This window comes from Gopherus flavomarginatus, chromosome 1 (assembly GCF_025201925.1).
Source record: "Gopherus flavomarginatus isolate rGopFla2 chromosome 1, rGopFla2.mat.asm, whole genome shotgun sequence".
Lineage (NCBI taxonomy): Eukaryota > Metazoa > Chordata > Testudines > Testudinidae > Gopherus > Gopherus flavomarginatus.
The window spans coordinates 98956011-98976154 of record NC_066617.1 but is presented as its reverse complement, the minus strand read 5'-3'; the positions used below and the strand labels follow the sequence as shown (position 1 = coordinate 98976154).

Here is a 20144-nt window from a genome sequence, read left to right as displayed (position 1 = left end):
CACTCTATGGAGAGAGGACTCTGAACTCCAGGGACTGTCTCCTTGGTACTTTCTCCAAGCACTATGTTTACAAGAGTTGCCATAGCAGATCACAATAGGGTAACATTAGTCCAGTTTCTTGTCCCCAGCAAAGGCCAATTCCAGGTGCAGAAATCCAGAAGTGGGCTATCATGGAATAACATCCCCTGTAGGGGAAATTACCTCCTAAGAGGATAACTTACATCCTGGAGCATAAGTGGGTGTGGTTTTGGTATCCCCACTCCCTGTTCACAACCTCAAAAAGGGATTTGTGGGGAAGGAGAGGTGGTCAGTGTGGTGAGGGAATTTTCACTATGCTGCAGACGCCCTCTTGCAGAGAAAGTATGGTGCAGAAGGCAGGACATGAAGCCTCAAGTTACCATGGTAACCCAACTAAGGCTAAATATGGTAAGACCCACAGCAAAAGCAATCTCAGATTTTACCCAGACATTCATAAAGCAAGAGGGTTGCTATTTTTGAAAATATCTGTAGTTTTATTTGTCTGAGGCAGACCAGAGCTGCAGAGGACTGTTCCAGATGTTAAGCAGTCTCCTCTTTAGCGATACGATCTTTCTTGAGTGGTCCCTGCAAAAAAACAAACAAACAAACAAGCAGTTACCTAGCAGAACTGACCATCTCCCCAATGTAGGAGACCCTACCGTCCTCAATACCTCATTGTGGAAGGTTACTTTTGCTTTGAACCATCAATGAAGACAATGATCAAAGGCCTACTTGTGGTGTAGATCTTAGCTTAAGTGTGTGGCTGAACTTGAAGCAAGCAGCAGAAATGGAGGCTGGTGAAGCTACACTGCTATGCACCATCTCAAATTAACAATTTCAATATAACAACATCTGGCACCACCTAGTGGCAAAGCTAACTTTAGAGCCATCATCACTGCCTCCTCTTTCTGAGAAAGCACTAAACAGCTTATAAAGAGCTCCACCTCTTGAAAGCATGCAGTGTGAAATGGTGGAGGAAATCTTATGCAAAACCAGTTTTTGCCACATTCAAAACTTTCAAGGTTCAAGAAGGGACCGGAGATCTGCTGCTTCTCACCAAGGACAGATCAGATACTCAATGTGCCATGGGCAGAGACAGCCCACACGACTGCCTGAGCACTGTTCCCCAGAGTGGTTCTCAGAAAGAAGGCAGCACAGAATGTCTCCTCATGCCTGTCGGACACTGTACAGTGCTAGTTCCATGGCCTCATCACTGAACAGCCCATATACTGGGGTGGGGGCAGCATCCAAGCCCCACCCAGCGCCAGGTAAGAAGGGCTCAGTAGATTAAATGAGTTCACAATCACATGAGCCTGTAAAAAAATCAACCTCCCATAGGATTCCAAACTTCATCTGGACAGTTACACAGCCTTATGCTGTGCTGTGCCTCATGAATACACATGTGCCAGTGACCCAATGGCTGAGTTAACTGCAGTTTTCACTGTGGAAACACACTGCATTGGCACCCACCTCTGTCCAAGTCTGCAGAGATGCATGCTTGTGCAGCCAGACAATACAATACAAAGCTGAGCTCCAGGATATCAATGTCCTTACCATGAAAGCCTTCTTCTCCTCCACAGTCTGGAAGCGGCCATGACCAAATTTGGAAGTTGTGTCAATAAACTTCAAGTCAATCTTCTCCAGGGCCCTACGCTTTGTCTGCACAAGCAGGGACTGTGGGGAAGAGACATGTTAGAAAGTAGCAGCGCAGTCACCAATTTTAGGCACAGGACTTGCATCCCCTGCTAGAATGTGTCATAATTGGATATTTTCAAATTAAATTTCTATGGGCAACATACATGATTCCAAACCACCAGCATAACAGGGAGCTGAAGAGCCTGGTAAGACACCAGCTGCTCTAACAGCAGCATCAGCAAGTCACTCAGTTATCACACTAGCCAAGGGAAGAGCACAGGGGGATGGAGTGGGCACCACAGGTTAGCATTAAGAGGCAGAAGGAAAAGCTAAGCTATTGTACAAGAGAAGCTTCATGAGCCATAAGAGTTCTCAAACCCAATGGGGTCCTTCATGAACAACCAAACAGGACGTAGCATTCTGAAGAGACCAACAGCCCACCGAGTCCAGTGCCCAGGACTGTTAAATGTTTCTGAAGAGCATTTCACTAGTATTAGGCAGCGTGCGCTCCTGTGTTAGAGCAGAACTTTCTCTTCAAGCTTGCTATGGAAACACCCCCACCCTCCTTATCAAAGACGACAATGTTCTTGGGGTAAAGGGACTCTAATTTGAAGTGTGAGGCAAGGCAGAACAGAATCCTGGCTCCCTCCCACAGATTGGCAGAATCAATATTCTTGCATTGCTCACCTTGCGCAGAGTTAGGACTCTCTTCTTGGTCCCAACCACACAGCCTTTCAACATGATAAAGTCATTGGTCACTTCACCATAGTGGACAAAACCGCCCTGAGTAGAGAGAGAATAGTTAAGCACACTGTACCATGCAGAACTAGCAAGTACTGGCCTAAACTAAACAGTGCCTCTGATTTTGCTGGTGCCAGGGTTCCTGCACAACACACATACTGGCTGTAAAGAACTCACGGCCAGCAGACCTCCCTACCAGGGAAACCCCCAAGGTAAGGGAGAGTCCCTGGAAGCATAGGTACAACAGCCCTGTGCAGCCTGACATGAAGGGCAGACCAGAGGAGGTAAGTAAGAGGTGTGGCCAGAACTGCAGTTATTTTGTGCTGCTGGATGGCTCCACAGAGAAGTGTGGCAGCACAGCATATAGTAGAGCAGCCTCTGGAGCTTTCAGTCCTTTCACCTTGCTACATCATAGGCTCTAACACAGGGATTATGCTCTCCCAGCAAGCCACAAGCTACTTTTGTTAGCTCTTCCTGCCCCCACCTCTCCACTTGTCCAGCCTGGCTGCATATTGCTCTTCCACTGCAGAGAGCTGGCACATAATGGCTCATCCCCCAAGGCAGACAGCATGGCTCAAAAGCTTCACCACTCAGCCTCCTATCTAAGGACTTTCCAGAGCTACAACCTGGCTAGCCACTTCGCCCTAAATGCCAACCCCCAAGCTACCACTTATTCTCTCTTCAGCTAAGAACTAAAAAAAAAATCAGGCTTAAAGAGGCTAACATTTCTTTCAATTTTTTGGCTAAAAACTCAGTGTTTGAGGCCTCTATGAGAGTATTCTAGTTACACACTACTGAAAGGCAACCATTTAATGATCCACAGCAAGAGTACACTGTCATGGAAATGAAACTGAAAGCTTCTCCAGCTGAAAACAGCAGAGAATTTTAGACTGACAGAATTATCCAAGTTGAAAACACAGAAGCCTAATTTTTGCAAAAAGTTCCCTGGGGATTCTCATGCTCAAGAGTGATAAGGACCATGGTAAAGGAACACAAACTTGAAACCTAGACAATTTTAATGAACTAGTTGTTTCTGGTCCTACACCTGCTTGAGTCCTCCCTCCAATCCTTGTGGGTTTTACAACAGGTATTACAAGTAACAATCATAGGTAAAAAACCTCAGACATGAAGTGTAATTTTTAAGTTGACAGCATTCTTTTAAGTTGCAACCAAATGTGTTGCAACCAACACAGCTCAGCAATCCACAGTACTACACTGCTACACTTGTTCAATATTGATAGAGAAGAATGCAACCTAAGGAATCAATATCATTCCCTGCAGTACCTGAGCTTTTCCTTATTGAGTAGGCTAGAATAAGCTGTTTGGTTTATGAGATCACAGTCCAAGACTGAATTACCATATCCTTCCCACACACCAAACCTTTAACAGCCGGAAAGCCACTCACCAGAGGGTTAATGCTCTTGTCCGAGAGATCGTAGTCAGTTGATGCATTGTTTTTGATCAGCTTTCCATCCTTGACTTGGTAACCTTGGCCAATCTTGTAGACCTACAATGACAAAAGGACAAAGCTATTTCACATGTGCTGGGAGAAATGGTTTGACAGAGGCAGAAAATCTAATCCAGAAACAGTAGTTCAAACCCATACCAAGTTTGCTGAGCACAGAGAAACGTAGAAAACAAATGTAGCTAGTGTTTAGGTACAGTAATTAAGAGCCTCAAACATTGTCTCTACCATGAAGCCAATGCCTCAGTCACTGCACTTCCACTTGTCACCAGGGCATCCTATGAATAAAATCAAAAGTATTTTAACTTTCTGAGAACTTGTGTGTACAGATGTTCTTGGCCACTTACCTGTTACATTAATAAAAAGCCATAATTTCAATTATGCTGAATTTCCTGATTTCAGCTTTACTAACTGCAGCAATACCTACTGCTTTGACAGTACCACAGCATGTTTTAGGTGAGTGGGTTAAAGTAGCTTTGTCCCCATTTTTATGGATGGGGAAAGAAAAAAGTTTAAGGGTATGTCTACATAGGAAGAAAACCCAAACCTGGCCCATGCCAGCCAATGGGGACTCAGGCTGTGGGGCTGTTTCATTGCTGTGTAGACCAGTGGTTTTCAAACTTTTTTTTCTGGCGATCCAGTTCAAGAAAATTTTTAATGCCCACAACCCAATGGAGCTGGGGATGAGGTTTGGGGTGTGGGAGGGGCTCAGGCAGAGGGTTGCGGTGCAAGAGTGAGGGTTGCGGGGTGGGGCCAGAAATGAGTGGTTCAGGGTGTGGAAGGGAGCTCTGGGTTGGGGCATGGGGTGCAGGAGGGGGTCAGGGCTTAGGTTGAGGGTGCAGGCTCTGGGGTGGGGGCTTACCATGGGCAGCTCCCAGGCAGTGGTGCAGCAGAGGTACTAAGGCAGGCTTCCTGCCTGTCCTGGCACCGTGGACCGCACTGTGCTCCGGAAGCGGCCAGCAGCAGGTCCGGCTCCTAGGCAGAAGCACATAAGCAGCTCTGCGCCGCCGCCCCCCTCCCCATTTCCCGGTTCCCTGCCAATGGGAGTGTGGAACCAGAGCTCAGACAGCACTCGGGTCCCCTGCCTAGGAGCCAGACCTGCTGCTGGCCACTTCCAGGGCACAGCACAGTATCAGAACAGGTAGGAACTAGCCTGCCTTAGTCAGGCAGCACTGCCACCCTTACTTCTGTGCTGCTGCTGCTGGTGGCAGTGCTGCCTTCAGAGCTGGGCACCTGGAGAGTGGTGGATGCTGGATAGGAACCAAGCTCTGAAGGCAGCACCGCCGCCAGCAGCAGTGCAGAAGAATGGCATGGTATGATAGTGCTACATATACTTCTGTGCTGGCAGTGGAAGTGGATCTGACCTGCCCCCCAGGAGCAGCCCATGCAGGAGAAGAGGAAGTCCCATCCCTCCATAGCGTGGTCGGGACTAGCAGCTGGAGTCTGGCACACGGTAGGAGCCCCCCAGTTGGTGTGCCCCCAACCACAGTGATCCCACCCCCCTGACCACTGTGCCCTGGGCAGTCACCCAATCATAAGGTCATCGCTGCCCCCTGCAAAAATGTGATATTCCCCCCCACCCCGCCCATCATGCCACCCTTACTGTGCTGCCACTGTTGGCAATGCTGTCCTCAGAGCTGGATGGCTGGGAGCACCACTGCTCTCTGGCCACTAAGCTCTGAAGGGAGCGCACAAAGGGTGGCAATACCACAACCCCCCTACAATAGCGAGATTTCATGGGGGAGACCAGATTTCACTGTCTGAGACATTTTTCACAGCCACGAATTTGGTAGGGCCCTAAATATAAAATACAACTAAGCAGCTTAAGTGCTGGTCCTAGGCACAGCCTGAGCTCACCATAGACCACTGTACATTCAGCTTTCAGGTTGATTACAGGAGTCTTATAGAGAACCCTCATCTTTAAAAAATACGAGTAACTCTGGCTCTTTCTGCCCTTGTCCTGCCGAACTTGGAAGGCGGGGGTGCAGATCCAGCCATTTCATGAAGTATCTGTACATGCGAACAAGTTGCAGTACTGGCAAGTAATAGTAAGCTGGGGAAGCTGAATTACTTTGCAAGGTTGCTGGCTGCCAACTCTAGTCAAACAAATAAAACCTGAACTGTAGTCTGGAACCTTCAGTGTGCTTGATAATTCTGCAGTGACCTTTACCATCCACCGAGGGGAACCAGGACTCTAGTTTGTCCAGGACACTTCAATACACATCTCAGACTTACCTTCTTGTTAATTTCTGTGCGATGGTGGTATCCTTTCTGACCAGCTCGGGCCACAGAGAAAGCCACACGAGCAGGATGCCAAGCGCCAATGCAGGCTACTTTCCGCAGACCCCTGTGGGTCTTGCGGGGCAGCTTTTTGGTATGCCAGCGGCTGGTGACACCTGAAACAAGAAAACAAAACATTACAGCATTGTAGGACTGTCAGCTGCGGCATATGTCTTCATTACAGAGGTGTTTGTAATTAGCCTGGGACAACACTATGCACACTGTTTGTGGCTGTTGCATAAGGAGAATGTGTATCCAGTGCAACACCAACAGAAATTTGGATCAGTGTAATGATTAGATATGGGTGTTGTGAATAACGACTCTCTGCCGAAGACCCACCCACAGCTGCCCACGTTTTCCCGAACTATTCCCTGAGTGCTGTTCTCAGAAGGAAGGCAGCATGGAATGATTCCTCATGGATGTCGGATGCTGTGCCCAGCACGTATTCCATGGCCTCATCATTGAACAGTCCATTTCTGATGTGAGAGCAAAACTGAAGATACCCCACCCCCTCCGACTCATGCCCTATGTATCAGGGCAAGAGTGGGGGTGGATTACAAACAACTCTTCTCTAAACTGTGGGTTCTGGTCAGACTGAAGCCTTGGAGAAACAAGAGGGAGGCAGCCATGACATCTACCTTTGTATCCCTTGCCCTTGGTGACTCCAATGACGTCAATCATCTCATCTTGGCCAAAGACAGTTGACACAGGCACCTGCTGTTCCAGCTTCTCCCGGGCCCAGTCCACTTTCTCAGCGATGGTGCCACCATTCACTTGGATCTCCATCAGGTGAGACTTCTTCTGCCGCAGCGGAAGCAAACGCATCTGGAAGACAGACCTAAAATTAGCTCTATTATAACCCAGACAAAGCGCTGAGATCTCTAGTGCAATCTCTGAGATTCACATCCTGACTCTGATGGATTTTTCCATCTCTGCTGTATCCCAGTCACAATATACACAATGCTTGGAACACTGAAGCTCTGGGGTTAAGGGAAGAATTATCAAGGCTGTACAATGGCACAGACAGGCCTAAGTTTCTGGCAGCCAGATCACCAAAGGGAATGAGAAAAGCAGTAGAGACACAAGGTGGGTTAGGTAATACCTTTGATTGAACCAATTTCTGTTGGTGACAGAGACAAGCTTTTGAGCTCACACGGAGCAGCAGTAACACATACCTCACACCACCCTTACAGCTGGTCGCCAGGCCGAGGATCTTAAAAAAGGACTGAATATAAGGCTGTTACTCAGTCCCAGAGGCTTAAGTAAGGTCACATAACATACCCAGTGTTCTATACTATATTTGGGAAAAGGGGGACAGACATTAAAATGCTGACAGCAGGTGTACCTCCCCCTTTGCTGCTTGCCACAAGAGGCCATCTCTAATATATTAAAGTCTTGTGATCAGGCAGCTTACTCCACTTATTGCCACACAGGAGATCCTGTTACATTCCTCAGTCTGTAAGTATTTGGCACTCATGCAGGGATCAGATGGAGGGAAGAGCTTCACGCTGCTTAGCAAAGACCTGATTAATCTGGCTGATTAATAAAAGCCACGCATGGTCTCCACAGGAAAGCACTGCCCACATATCCTTGGTCTGAAGCTACAGCAGCCATCCATTTTTTAAAACCAAGTGAAGTAAAGGAGATTTCCATGGGGGCCAGAGGATCCTAGGACGGAGGCTAAAACATTCAATCCTATTTCTAGCTGTAACTATAATCGGAAAGAGAGGAGGTGGTCTAAGCACAGGATGGAGCCCAAGAACTCAAGTTCCAATGCCAGCTCTGAGACACACACACACACGCGCACCAGGTTTTCACACCTGTAAAATGGGGAGGGGACCTTACCTCTGAGGGATACAGCAAGGATTTGTTAGTTGTCTGCATAAGACTTTGAAGTCAAGCATAATACTATAAAAGCACAGTATAAAAGCTGGGTAATCAGTATAAAACAAAGTGCTTTCCAATGGAACTCAGTACCATTATCCCCATGTACAGATGTGAAACCGAGGGGAAGTGACTTGCCCAAGTTCACTAAGCAGACCAGTAACTGAGCTGGGAATAGAACTCAGGTCTTTGGAGTCCCAGTCCAGTGAGCGATCCAGTAGACCACACTGCCTCTATGAATATTAGATATTAACACTGAGCACCAGATTTCGGGGGACAAGGAATCTGAGAGCAGCAATGGAGTGAGTTTGTGGCCAATGGCAGGACAACCCTAGCCCCTGAGGATTCTCTGTACCCCCAAGTCTGAGCCCTCTTTATGAAGTGGACAGAACACTCACCTGAGTGTGAGCCATGACCCGGATAACCTGGCAGTACTTCTTCATGCTATTGAAATCCTTCTCTAGCTGCTTTTTGCCCTCCTCATCCTGCCACTTCTTGCAATACTTGGTGAAGGCCTTCTTCTTGGACTTGTGCCTTCAGGAGCAGAGTACAGAGAGAGTAAAGCGTAGCCCTTCATCAGTCCCCCAAGGAAAGGGGAGTGAGCGGAAGGAGCTGCCACCCGAGTTGGTTTCGGCTCATTGCCAGCTTCTAAGGAATCTTTTCCACCAGCAAGCGGAGCCTGGAGCTCATCAGACAGAGGCTGGGTTGCCAGAGCTGAGCGGAGCTGCCATTAATTCATCCAAAGCATATTAATAAACAGTATAAAACACTCACAAAATATCAGAGCAGTGCTCTGCAACAATACAGTGCCTATCAGCTGATTATCTGTTGCCTTAAAATACTGCTGTGAATGCTCTTGCCTTGCTTCAAAGTCTACGAAGTCCTACATCTTTCAACCCTGACTTGCATTGATGTCCTCTTACATCAACTGTAATATCCAAAACACCATTCGTGCATTCATTTGGGGACCTCTTTATCCTGGTAGCGTGGGAACTTCATGAAAAGCATCTAGGAGAAATCCTTCCTAATCCCATAAGAAAAGGAGAACCTGACAACCCCACTAGAGCCTCATTGTCAGAGTGACCTTACATGAAAGCATGACAGCAATGCACGGAAGAGTGATAAGAAAAAAAAATCTTCACTGCTTCCCTGAGAAAAAAGGATTATGCTCAAGACAACAATCAGCAACAAGCACCAGAGGCAATTTCCTTATGTCCATCCATAGAGGAAAACCATGTACAGTGCCTTCACACAGACAGTTAACTTGATCTCCAAGCCCCACTATAAACAGCACTTGACAAGCATTAAGCAATCACTATTCCAGCCAGTTGCTGTTGTATACTATTATGTGATGAGAAACTTCAGCCTAGCACCTAGATCTCCAAGGGCCAATCACTAGCTGTGATGTCGGAGCCCTGAAGTGAACAGTTCAGACTGAAAACTACAATACCACTACGCTCATTCAAAAGAGCCAGCAATGCAAGAAACAGGCTCTGGAGGCTAGATTAAAAGAGGTCCCTCGCTCCATGTGTTTTACCAGTTCTTGTAGAAGCGTCTCTTGCACTCATCACTGATGTGCTCAGCAAAGATGGTCTTGAAGGTGCGGAGGCCACGGGGAGTCTGCACGTAGCCCACGATGCCCACAATGACCATGGGAGGAGTCTCTACCACAGTGACTGCCTCTACGACTTCCTTCTTGTTCACCTCTAGGAAAGACAAAAACACATTGTGACAGTTAGCATCATAGCAGAAAAAACACCACCACCCCCAAAGTATCAGGAAGGTCCAGTGACTCCTAAAAGGTCTTTACGCAGCTAGAGTCAGTGGGCTCCATGGGTGAGGGGACCCTGATTAGCCACTTGAGCTATGAAGCACCCCAAGGGTATAATGGTGCCTAGATGCTATTCTAAAACCCAAGGTTGGCCCTGTGGTGTAAAATGGAGAAGCCATTCTAACTGAGCTGGGTGGTAGCTGATAACAGAACTACATTCAGGACTCGACAATCAGCAAAAAGCACCAGAGGCGATTTCCTTATGTCCGCCCGTCGAGAAAGGATCATCATCAGTAGTCTGCTACAACACAGTTCTACCACTCCAGCAAGCTCATTGGCAAGTCATCTACACACCCCAAGAATAGCAGTTACAGAAAAATAAGACACCAACCACCAGCTAGGCACAAAGTCTGGAACTGGTGAGGAGGACATAACCATTAGCCATTGGGAGCTTGCTTTTATAACTAGCAACTGGAAACAACAGCCGAGGACCCAGTGTAAAAGAACATCAAGGACTTGGCAGAAATCAGACTGGGAATCAAACCCAGGTACCCATGTGAACCTGACTGTCTACTCCCACTACCTCAGTGTAGGGAAAAAAAGCTGTATAGTGACCGCCTATAAGAAGAGCAGCGGAGAAATACATACTAGATCCAGGTCTGTCCACTTCCCGGACAATGTGGGTCATGCCAGACTTGTACCCAAGAAAGGCAGTGAGGTGGATGGGTTTGCTGGGGTCATCCTTGGGAAAACTCTTCACTTTGCCCCGATGTCGACGGCTGCGTTTGCGGGGCAGAAAGCCAAGGGATCCATGTCTTGGAGCTGAGAACTTACGGTGTGACTACAAAAAAAAGAGACATACTTTTAACACTCATATTGCCTGAGTGATTAATTTGCCCTTAATGGCATACTAGTTGCTGTCTCTCTTGTTCTCTTTGAGAGGGGGCCATTACACAGGCATACCAGTATGTCCTGCTTTCTAGAAGTTCCTCTCCTCTCCACCAGCTCTTCTGTTTGGAGTGTTACCATTTTAGAATGGTGAATACATCAGGGCCTTACATGTGTCAATCAGATTTGTTCACATGACTAAGGAAAACTTAAAGACATAATATAAAGGTTTTTTGAAGGATGAGGTTCTGCCATTCTAGTTAAATGTTTACTAAGAGGAAAGCAAAAATGCCACAAGTGTTTTGTCAGGGCAGTTCTCCACAAGAAACCCTCCTCCCAACCCCACGTGCATAGGAATGGAGACACATGGGAATTTTTACAGATTACAGAAATTAATAGCAAAATGTGACTCTACTCTGAAAAGTGACATAACAAAATTTGCTCCATGGGGTCCAACTTCATTGGAATCACTTATTTTAGATGAAATGTGATTAGCTTACAAAAACAAGGATTTCTTAACTGCCAGCTCTGCACACTCATCCCAAAATGGGTTACTTAAGATCCTAAGAATTGTCAGACCAATTCAGGCTGATGGTCCATCCAGTATCCATACTGGAATGGTGGCAAATACTACATGCTTAAGGAAGGTGCAATAAGTGCTAATGGACAATTCTGGGCTAACCTGTTCTACGTCATTTAACTACAGTGCCCTCCATTTTCCGGAAGTCAAACCCCCTTAAATTCTAATAAACTTTTAAGTTTATCTTGTGGCAACTGCTATAGCAGTCACATTGGGCAGAAAGTATTTTTATCAGTTGTGAGTGTGTTCTTTTCAAAGTTCATTAAGCTGTCCCCAGTTTCTTGCAAATTGCCTGTAAGCACTAGCAATAACAGGCTCTGCAAGACCAAACGTTGCCATTTACACCTGGACAAACTTCCCCATCCCCACTTCAAAACAGCTTTAGGCATTATTACACTGAGAAAATCTGGCCCTGCAAATGCAATTCCATTAGCAATACTAGTGACACACAAGCTAGACGAGACTTCACCTTACACGCAACTGCCCTGCCTTCCCAGGATAGCAAAATTAAAGTCAGCAAGAGCTCATTTTAGTCCTAAAGTCAGCATCACGGGGGCATATACAGGGGGCAGATCTGCCAGTGCCTGTCCCTTTTCAGAGCAAAGCCTCACTTAAGAGTGAGGGAAGTGAGTCAACTACAGCTGAAGCCTCCATCAATAAGCTTTGGGCTGCAGCCCATCTGTACCCCCCGATCTCCTGAAGAGGAGTAAGGCGCAGGAGGCAGCACCTCGCTACAGACGTAGATCAGGCCCCAGAAAGTAAAGCGAAGGCGGGAGACCCCCATGCGACTGCTCTGTAAAGCCTGGGTGCCCCATGGTGCCAGGCGGGCTCTCCCCGACTCATTCCCCCATCCCACCTAACACGTGGCAGAGCCGCCTACAAGCGATTCTAACCCGGGGGCTCTGCAGTTCCGCGCCCTCAGCCCGGGCCCGTCATAGCCCTTCCCCCCCCGCCACCCCTACAGCTCCGCGCGTCCAGGCAGCGAGCGTCCCTCCGGCCCGGGAGGGGGCCACTCTCCAGCCTCGGCTCCCCTCCCCCGCCCCCTAGCCCACGAAATGGGCCCCGCGCTGCCTCCAGCAGGGCCCCCTTGGCATCGGGGTCAGGTGCGGGGGCGGCCGGGGCCGGGATGGCGGCGATGTCCGGGGATGGCGAGACGCGGCCTGACACCCGCTCCAAGGCCACTTACCATCTCTGCTGGCTGCCGCACCGAACTAGTAGAAAGGGATCGGTAGGCCGCGCACGCGCTATTTATAACCTCTTTCACGTCGCCTTACGTAACGTCGTACGATCACCGCTGCGCATGCGCGTTTACACATCATCCCCGCCTTCCCCCCCAGTAGAACTGCAGTGGGTGAGCAGCTATGGCTCATGGTTAGGGCCATACTTCTTAAGAATGCGAAAGCTTAATGCCTATAGGCTTGTGAACCTCACTGAAAGTCACTCAGGGCGAGGGGGGGGACACACCTGGGCGGTAAGAGGAGCCAAGCTCAGGGTGGGAGGGAACCTCTTAAAGTCACAGCAGCTCCTGTGAGGGGGTGGAGGCTGTTCACCAGCCCTGACTGAACTCCCCTGAGGGGACCAGAGCCGGCCCCCCTCGCCCCCAGGTCTCCATGGCAGGTGGGGCTGGGTGACAGGAGGCTGCTGAGTCAGGCTGGGAGGATGGTGCCTCTGGCTGAGGCAGCTCTAGGCCAGGCTGGCTCAGGACAGAGGGTTGCCAGAGGTCTGGTTTTCGGTGTGAGATGTATTGAGCGGACACAAAAAGTCCAGTTACTGCGGGCAGGGGATGGGGGACTCCCAGCAGGCATGGAACATGCCCCAGTTGGGAAGGAACATGAGCTACTAGGGTGACCAGCCAGCAAGTGTGAAAAATCAGGACAGGGATGGGAGGTAATAGGGGCCTATGTAAGAAAAAGATCAAAAAATCCAGACTATCCCTATAAAATCAGGATATCTGGTCACCCTACAAGCTACCCTGCCAGCCAGTGCTTCCCCTGGCTGCATGCTCAGGCAGCTCCAGGGCAGGGAGGGCTCAAGTGGGCAGGGAAGGGGGCTGCTGGCAGGCAGTGCAGAGGGAGGCGGGAGGCTGTTGTCAGGGCTGGATTAACCCATAGGCTAATAAGGTTATAGTTTAGGCCCTCCTATTTTTAAGACCTACTTTAGGCCCTAATTTTTAGGCCCTCCATTCCATATTGAAGTAACAGCTGAGCGATGGTAGCAGAGCCATCGGAAATGTTTTGTCTCATTAGATATTACTTTGTACAAATTAAGCCATCAAGATTGTGAATTCAAATTATGGTGGTTGTGATTTTGTCTTTGTGGGCTAAGTAAGTGTTTATGGGCCCAAGCAATATTGAACTTTGTACACAGAAGGCCTACACTGGACAATAGAAACCATGTCGAAGAAAGGATGATGGCAGAAATTGAAGGAGGCCAAAGAAAGGCGGCAAAGACAAGATTTAGTGCCGAAAGGTACTCCTTTGCTCCTAACGTTTTTTCCTCCTCCTAAATCTGGTGGTGAGGAAGTCCAGGCAAATACCAGCCCAAGTGAACCTGCTGCGCTTGATGAAAAGGAGCAGCCTCCTGTGACTTCTCTAGCTGCAGTCTCACCTCACTCCTCTGAAGACTTTCCCAGTGATAATAATACAAAAGTATCCTTCTCCAGTGATCCAGATGAGTGAGACATGACTTCTCAAGATTTCATTGCATATTGGACTGAGAATGGCCCACAGAAATGCCAGAATCTAGATGCTGACTTTTCTTTGACAAAGCGAGAGTACACCAATCAGAATCATCACCTGACTAAATCAGTGTTTGAATATGTGAAGCCTAACAAAGAGATTGGCAAGCAAGAATGGCTCATCTATTTGCCTTCTAAGAAGAAAGTGTACTGTTTTTATTGCTGCCTGTTTTCTGATACCAAAAAGTGGGGAATGTTCTGTGGCGGCTTCAGTGATTGGAAGAATACTGCATACATTACCAGTCATGCAATGAGTGAGCAGCATACATTGTCAGTTAGCAGCTACCATGCCCGAAAGAAGGTTAGTGGCAGAATTGATATGCAAATGGAAAACCATTTTGGGGAAGCTCGTGCTTATTGGAAGAATGTTCTCAGACATGTAGCTGAAACCATAGTTTTTCTTGCTGAGCGTGGTCTGCCATTCTGTGGCTCAGATGAGACTGTTGGATAGAAACACAATGGCGTTCTAGAGCTAATCGCTAAGTTCGACCCATTCTTAGCTCAGCACATCAGTGAACATGCAAGTCATGGAAAAGGCCATTCATTATATCTATCAAAGACTATTGGTGATTAATTCATTGCACTGCTAGCAAAGAAGATGCTATCGGCCATTGTAGATGAGATCAAAGATGTGGGATTTTTTTCAGGGTTCGTCAACTCAATGCCGGATGTGTCACATGTAGATCAACTGACTGTCATCTTGCATTATGTGCTACGCAGAGAACCAATTGAGCATTTCATGACCTTCATAAACATCACCAGCCACACAGGGGAGAAACTTGCCTCGTACCTACTCTATTTCCTCACTGAAAATGGGATTGACATTAGCCTTTGTTGTGGCCAAAGCTATGACAGCGCAAGCAATATGAGTGGCAAATATTCAGGGATGCAGGCAAAGATAAAAGAGCGCAATGCTTTGGTTGACTACATATCACGTGCTGCACACTCACTCAAACTTGTTGGCCAGTCTGCCGTGGATTGTTGTGTTGAAGCAGTTTCTTTTTTTGGATTTGTCCAAGAATTTTACAGTTTTTTCTCTGCATCAACCAGTCATTGGATAATTCTTAGAGATTCACTACCAAAGGGATGCCCAGTGCCCAAATCACTCTCAGGGACACGGTGGAGTGCCAACACTGAAGCTGTGAAAGCAGTTGTTCTGGGATATCTCACCATCCTTGAAGCGCTAGAGAGCATCAAGGATGATGAATCTCAAAAATCATCAACAAAAAAAGATGCAAAGATCCTGAGTGATGCAATGCGCACTTTGGAAACTGGTATTTTGTTTGTGGTCTGCAATGATATACTTCAGCCATTCCATAGGTGCAGTCTAAGCTTGCAAAGTGCTCAAATTGACCTTTCCACTGCTGTAAATCAATGAGGAGTCTTGGAACTGTTCCTCCACAAATGTGGGATAGTTTTGATGAGTGTGAAATTCAGGGGGCTGCAAGGACTGCTAACCATGAGTATAAGTCAGCCAAACACCACAAAAGACAGAAGACATGCGACAATGCAACTGCCCACTCATTCAGTGACATGGAGGCCTTCAGAGTTAATACCTTCATCACAATCATTGACAAACTGAAGTGTTCATTAGAACATTGGATCAAGGCTCACAAAAATATTAAAACCTTTAGTGTTCTGACAGATTTTTTACCTAACATTTGAAGTTCCCAAGTCAGTGAAGGTATCAAACATCTGTGTCAGAAGTAGCCAGATGATCTCCCAGTAGATTTTACTAAAGAATTTCTTCAATTTGTTGAATTCACATCACTCTCAGATATATAGAGAAAAAGATGACAAAAGCAAATCTATTTGGATGTACCGAGTTATCACTGAATCCAATGTGATAGAACAGGGGTGGGCAAACTTTTTGGCCTGGGGTTTCGGGTTTCGGAAATTGTATGGAGGGCCGATTAGGGGAGGCTGTGCCTCCCCAAACAGCCCACCCCCTACCCCCCCCCCCGCTTCTTGCCCCCTGATGGCCCCTCCTGGGACTCCTGCCCCATCCAACCTCCCTGTTTCCTGACAGCCCTTCTGCCCGGGACCCCTGCCCCATCCAACCACCCCTTCTCCCTGTCCCCTGACCACCCCAGGAACCCGTGCCCTTGACTGCCCCCCACCACCCTATGCAACCCCCCCTCTCTTTCCTGACTGCCCCCCCTGGGGACGCCTGCCCCCATTCAATCCGTCTATTCCCCGCCCTCTGAACTCCCCAACCTCTATCCAACCCCCCACCCCGAACTCCCCTGCTTTCTGTCCACCCACACCTCCCACCCCCTTACCACGCTGCCTGGAGCACCCATGGCTGGTGGCGCTAGAGCCGTGCCGCCCAGAGCACCAGGACAGGTGCCAGGCTGGCGCTATCCATGCCACTGCACAGCACAGGGCACTGGGTCAGGCTGGGCTCTGCAGCTGCGCTGCCCCAGGAGCTCGCAGTCCCCCGCCCAGAGCGTTGCACCAGCGGCAGGGTGAGCTGAGGCTGCGGGGGAGGGGGCAAACCTCCTGGGGCAGGAACTCCGGCTGGGCAGGATCCGGCCCGTGGGCCGTACTTTGCCCACCTCTGTGATAGAATATTTCCCAAATGTTGAAGCTGCATTATGGCTGAATTTGTCACTAATGATCACTAACAGTAGTAGAAGAGAGAAGGAACGTTCTCCAACAAGCATCAAAAATATCCTTCAATCCACCATGACTGAAGAGCATCTCAGTGCTCTGATCCCCCTTGAGCATTGAGAATGAAATCATCGGGTCTTTGAATTACAATGACATCATTCATGACTTTGCCACAGCTAAAGCTAGGGGGAAAAAATTGTTTGAAGAATTGAGTGTAGTGAGAGTAGAATAAATTTGTTAATTTTACATAAATAAATAATATGTAAATACATATGTAGATAAAAGTTCGATGACTTCATAATTTTTTTGCAATATGTAATTCATACTTAGGCCCTTCCCTCCCATTAGCCTTAGGCCCCTCGTAACCTTAATCCGGCCCTGACTGCTGTGCCAGAGGGCTGCATCCTAGTTCACCAGCAGAGCTGCCTGGCTGCTCCCGTGAAGCCACAGGGCTCTTCTGACCTGCACTCCCAGGTGGCCTGGAGCTAGGGTTTGAAAGTCCCTTGAGGCTGCTCATGCTGGAGTTGATGAGGGGAGAGGAGCAAGTGGGGGTCAGGCAGGGCCGGTGCTTCCATTTAGGTGACCTTGGCGGTCGCCTAGGGCACCAGGATTTGAGAGGGTGGCATTTTGCTGCCCTTGGCGGCAATTCGGCGGCAGGGGGTCCTTCTGCGCTCCGGGTCTTCGGCAGCAATTCTGCGGCAGGTCCTTCACTCGCTCCGGGACCCGCCGCCAAAGTGTCCCGAAGACCGGGAGCGCGGAAGGACCCCCCCGCCACAGAATTGCCAGGAGCGCCGAAGGACCCCCGCCTAGGGCGCCAAAAACCCTGGCGCTGCTCCTGGGGTCAGGGCCTCGAGGGAAGAGTTGGGGCTGGGTGGGATCTGGGAGGAAGAAGCGGGGCAGGGGCCAGGCCTCGGGTGAAGAGTCAGGGCAGAGACTCTGGGGGGAAGATGTGGGGCAGGGATGGTCCAGTTACTAGGAAGTTGGCCATGGTAGCCCGAGATCAGACCTAGAGCAGGGCAGAGAGCTGATATTGCTCTCCAAAGAGGGACCCTGTTATCAGGGCCGGCTTTAAGCCGATTCCCCCAATTCCCTGGAATCGGGCCCCGCTCCTAAGAGGGCCCCGCGCCCGCGTCTAAGAGGGCCCCACGCCTTAGGTATCTTTTAAATTTATTTTTTTCTATTCATCCAGTGGCGGGGGGGTGGAGTCCGCCCTGGGGCTTCAGCAGCCTTTTGGCGGCGGTGGGGGATCCGCTCTGGGGCTTTGGTGGCATTTCGGTGGTGGTGAGGAGTCCGCTGTGGGGGGTTCGGTGGCATTTTGGCAGCGGGGGGCGTTCGGTGCTGCGGAAGACCCTGAGCAGACCCCGTGCTGCCAAAGCCCCGGACCGCTGCCGGGTATTCAAATCGGGCCCCGCCATTCATAAAGTCAGCCCTGCCTGTTATACCAGAGCAGAACAAAGCAGGCGCTCTCAGCATGCTGTAGTCCCCACGCGCAGTGTCGATACCGTGTGAGCAGCCCTTAAGAAACACCGAGACAGTGACAAGAGGATGTTCAGTCATGACAGAGAGCTGAAGGAGGACTTGGGTGGTTGGCAGACACTGGGTCACGGCATGGAGGATGTTGAACTAGGAAAGGAGAGCACAGTGCCCGGGCAGCGTTATGGGGTGGCAGGAGTTATTTTGTGCCACACAACACATTTCCTAAAATGAGGATTTTAAACTACCCAAGATACTACAGGAATTGCAGCACTGTGTTAAACTTCTGTTCCATCTAGTCCAGTATCCTGTGTCCAAGAAGGGCCAGCATCAGATGATGGAGAGGAAAGTGCAAGAAACCTCACATAAGGCAGATGTAGGGTAATTTTCCCCCATTAAGGTCTAAATCCTAATCTCTACTAGTTAGAGATTGATTTAAATTTTGAAGCATGAGGATTTGTATCCCTTCCAATACCCTTTGTAAGCTTTGACAATAGAATAATAGATATTTATGGCTGGATCTCGAGAAGTCATTAGGTCCAGCCGTCTGTACTGCAGCAGGACCCAGTAAACCTAGACCATCCCTGCGAGATGTTTGTCCAACCTGTTTTTAAAAACCTAGAAAGATGGGGATTCCCCAGTCTCTCTTGGAAGCCTGTTCCAGAGTTTACCTACCCTTATAGTTAGAAAGGTTTTCCTAATAGCTAACCTAAATCTCTCTTGAAGCTGATTTGGCCCATGACTGCTTGTCCTACATTCAGCTGACATGGAGAACAACTGATAACAGTCCTCTTTAAAACAGCCCTTAACATATTTGAAGACATTAATACGAATGTATCATGGACTGTGAAATGTGGTCTCCTCCATGAAATTTGGCTATTGTAGGAGGGGTCGTGGGGTTTACTTCTGTGCTGCCTTCAGAACTGAGTGGCTGGCTCTGAATGCAGCACTGTTACCGGCAACAGCGCAGAAGTGAGGGTGGCATGAGTGAGAGGGTAGTTGTCACTTATGGGGGAGGAGGGTGAGAGCTGGACTTACAGGTGGGCACCAGGGCCCGCACAACCCTCTTATTGGTCAGGACCCCCACTGTTACAACACAGTGAAATTTCAGACTTAAATATATGAAACCATAACATTTAAGATTTTTAAAATCCTATGACTGAAATTTACCAAAACGGGTGATGCATTTGGTAGGGCCCTTCTTACCAGACTCCTTCAGTCTTCTTTTCTCAAGCCTAAACATACCCAGTTTTTTTAAATCTTTCCTCAAAGGTCAGATTTTTCTAAATCTTTTATCATTTTTGTTGCTCTCTTCTGGACTCTCTCCACTTTATCCACAACTTTTCTACAGTGTGGTGCCCAGAACTGAACACAGTATTCCTGCTGAGGCCTCATCAGTGCTGAGTAGAGCGAAACAATTACTTCCTGTGTCTTACATACAACACTTCTGCTAAGAAAATCCAGGATGATATTAGCCTTTTTCATAGCTGCATCACACTGTTGATTCATATTCAGTTTGTGATTCAACATAATCACCAGATCCTTCAGCAATACTACCATCAGGCCAGTTATTTCCCATTTTGTAGTAGTGCATTTGATTTTTCCTTTTGCACTTATCTTTACTGACTTTCATCTTGTTGAATTCAGAGCAATTCTCAAATTTGTCAAAGTCCTTTTCTAATCCTGTCCTCCACAGTGCTTGCAACCCTTTCCAGCTTGGTGTCTTCTGCAGATTTTATAAGCACACTCTCCACTCCATTATTCAAGTCATTAATTAAACTATTGACTAGTACCAAATCCAGGACTGACCATTGTGGGACACTGCTAGATACATTTTCCCAGTTTGATAACCGTTGATAAATATTCTTTGAGTTTGGGCTTTTAACCAGTTGTGCACCCACCTTATAGTAATTTCATCTAGACCACATTTCCCTAGTTTGTTGATTAGAATATCACGTGGGACTGTGTAAAGCCATACTAAAATCAAGATGCATCACACATATATCTACTGCTTCTCCCATGCATTAGTCTAGTAACCCAGTGAAAGAAGGAAATTAGG

At 48.2% G+C, this 20144-nt stretch overlaps 1 protein-coding gene and 2 non-coding genes across 4 annotated transcripts; all 3 read right to left on the bottom strand.

Annotated features, from left to right (window-relative positions):
• Window positions 1-489: 489 nt before the first annotated feature.
• On the bottom strand, window positions 490-18668 carry RPL3 (ribosomal protein L3). Of its 2 annotated transcripts, none has more exons than XM_050917512.1 (10): window positions 18665-18668; window positions 10443-10635; window positions 9561-9729; window positions 8422-8557; window positions 6778-6964; window positions 6095-6255; window positions 3800-3901; window positions 2341-2436; window positions 1573-1692; window positions 490-603 (listed from the first exon to the last, which is right to left on the bottom strand). In XM_050917512.1, the coding sequence occupies exons 1-10, from the start codon at window positions 18665-18667 to the stop codon at window positions 559-561; spliced, it is 1212 nt and encodes a 403-aa protein (XP_050773469.1). In that variant the 5' UTR covers window position 18668; the 3' UTR covers window positions 490-558. The 2 variants fall into 2 exon arrangements, with proteins under 2 accessions (XP_050773469.1, XP_050773460.1); XM_050917503.1 differs by lacking the exon at window positions 18665-18668 and adding an exon at window positions 12449-12515.
• LOC127043382 (small nucleolar RNA U83B) lies at window positions 1150-1240 on the bottom strand. The gene has a single exon (XR_007772242.1). It is a non-coding gene; the product is annotated as a small nucleolar RNA U83B (small nucleolar RNA).
• LOC127043381 (small nucleolar RNA U83B) lies at window positions 6517-6609 on the bottom strand. Its single transcript, XR_007772241.1, has one exon. It is a non-coding gene; the product is annotated as a small nucleolar RNA U83B (small nucleolar RNA).
• Window positions 18669-20144: the final 1476 nt, after the last annotated feature.

Bases quoted from the DNA above. Each gene is read 5' to 3' on its own strand.
- RPL3 (XM_050917512.1), bottom strand. The intron at 9,730-10,442 runs GTATGTATTTCT...TGTCTTTCCTAG, and splicing joins AGTGGACAGACCTGGATCTA to AGGTGAACAAGAAGGAAGTC. The intron at 1,693-2,340 runs GTGAGCAATGCA...TCTTCCCCACAG, and splicing joins GAGTCCTAACTCTGCGCAAG to TCCCTGCTTGTGCAGACAAA.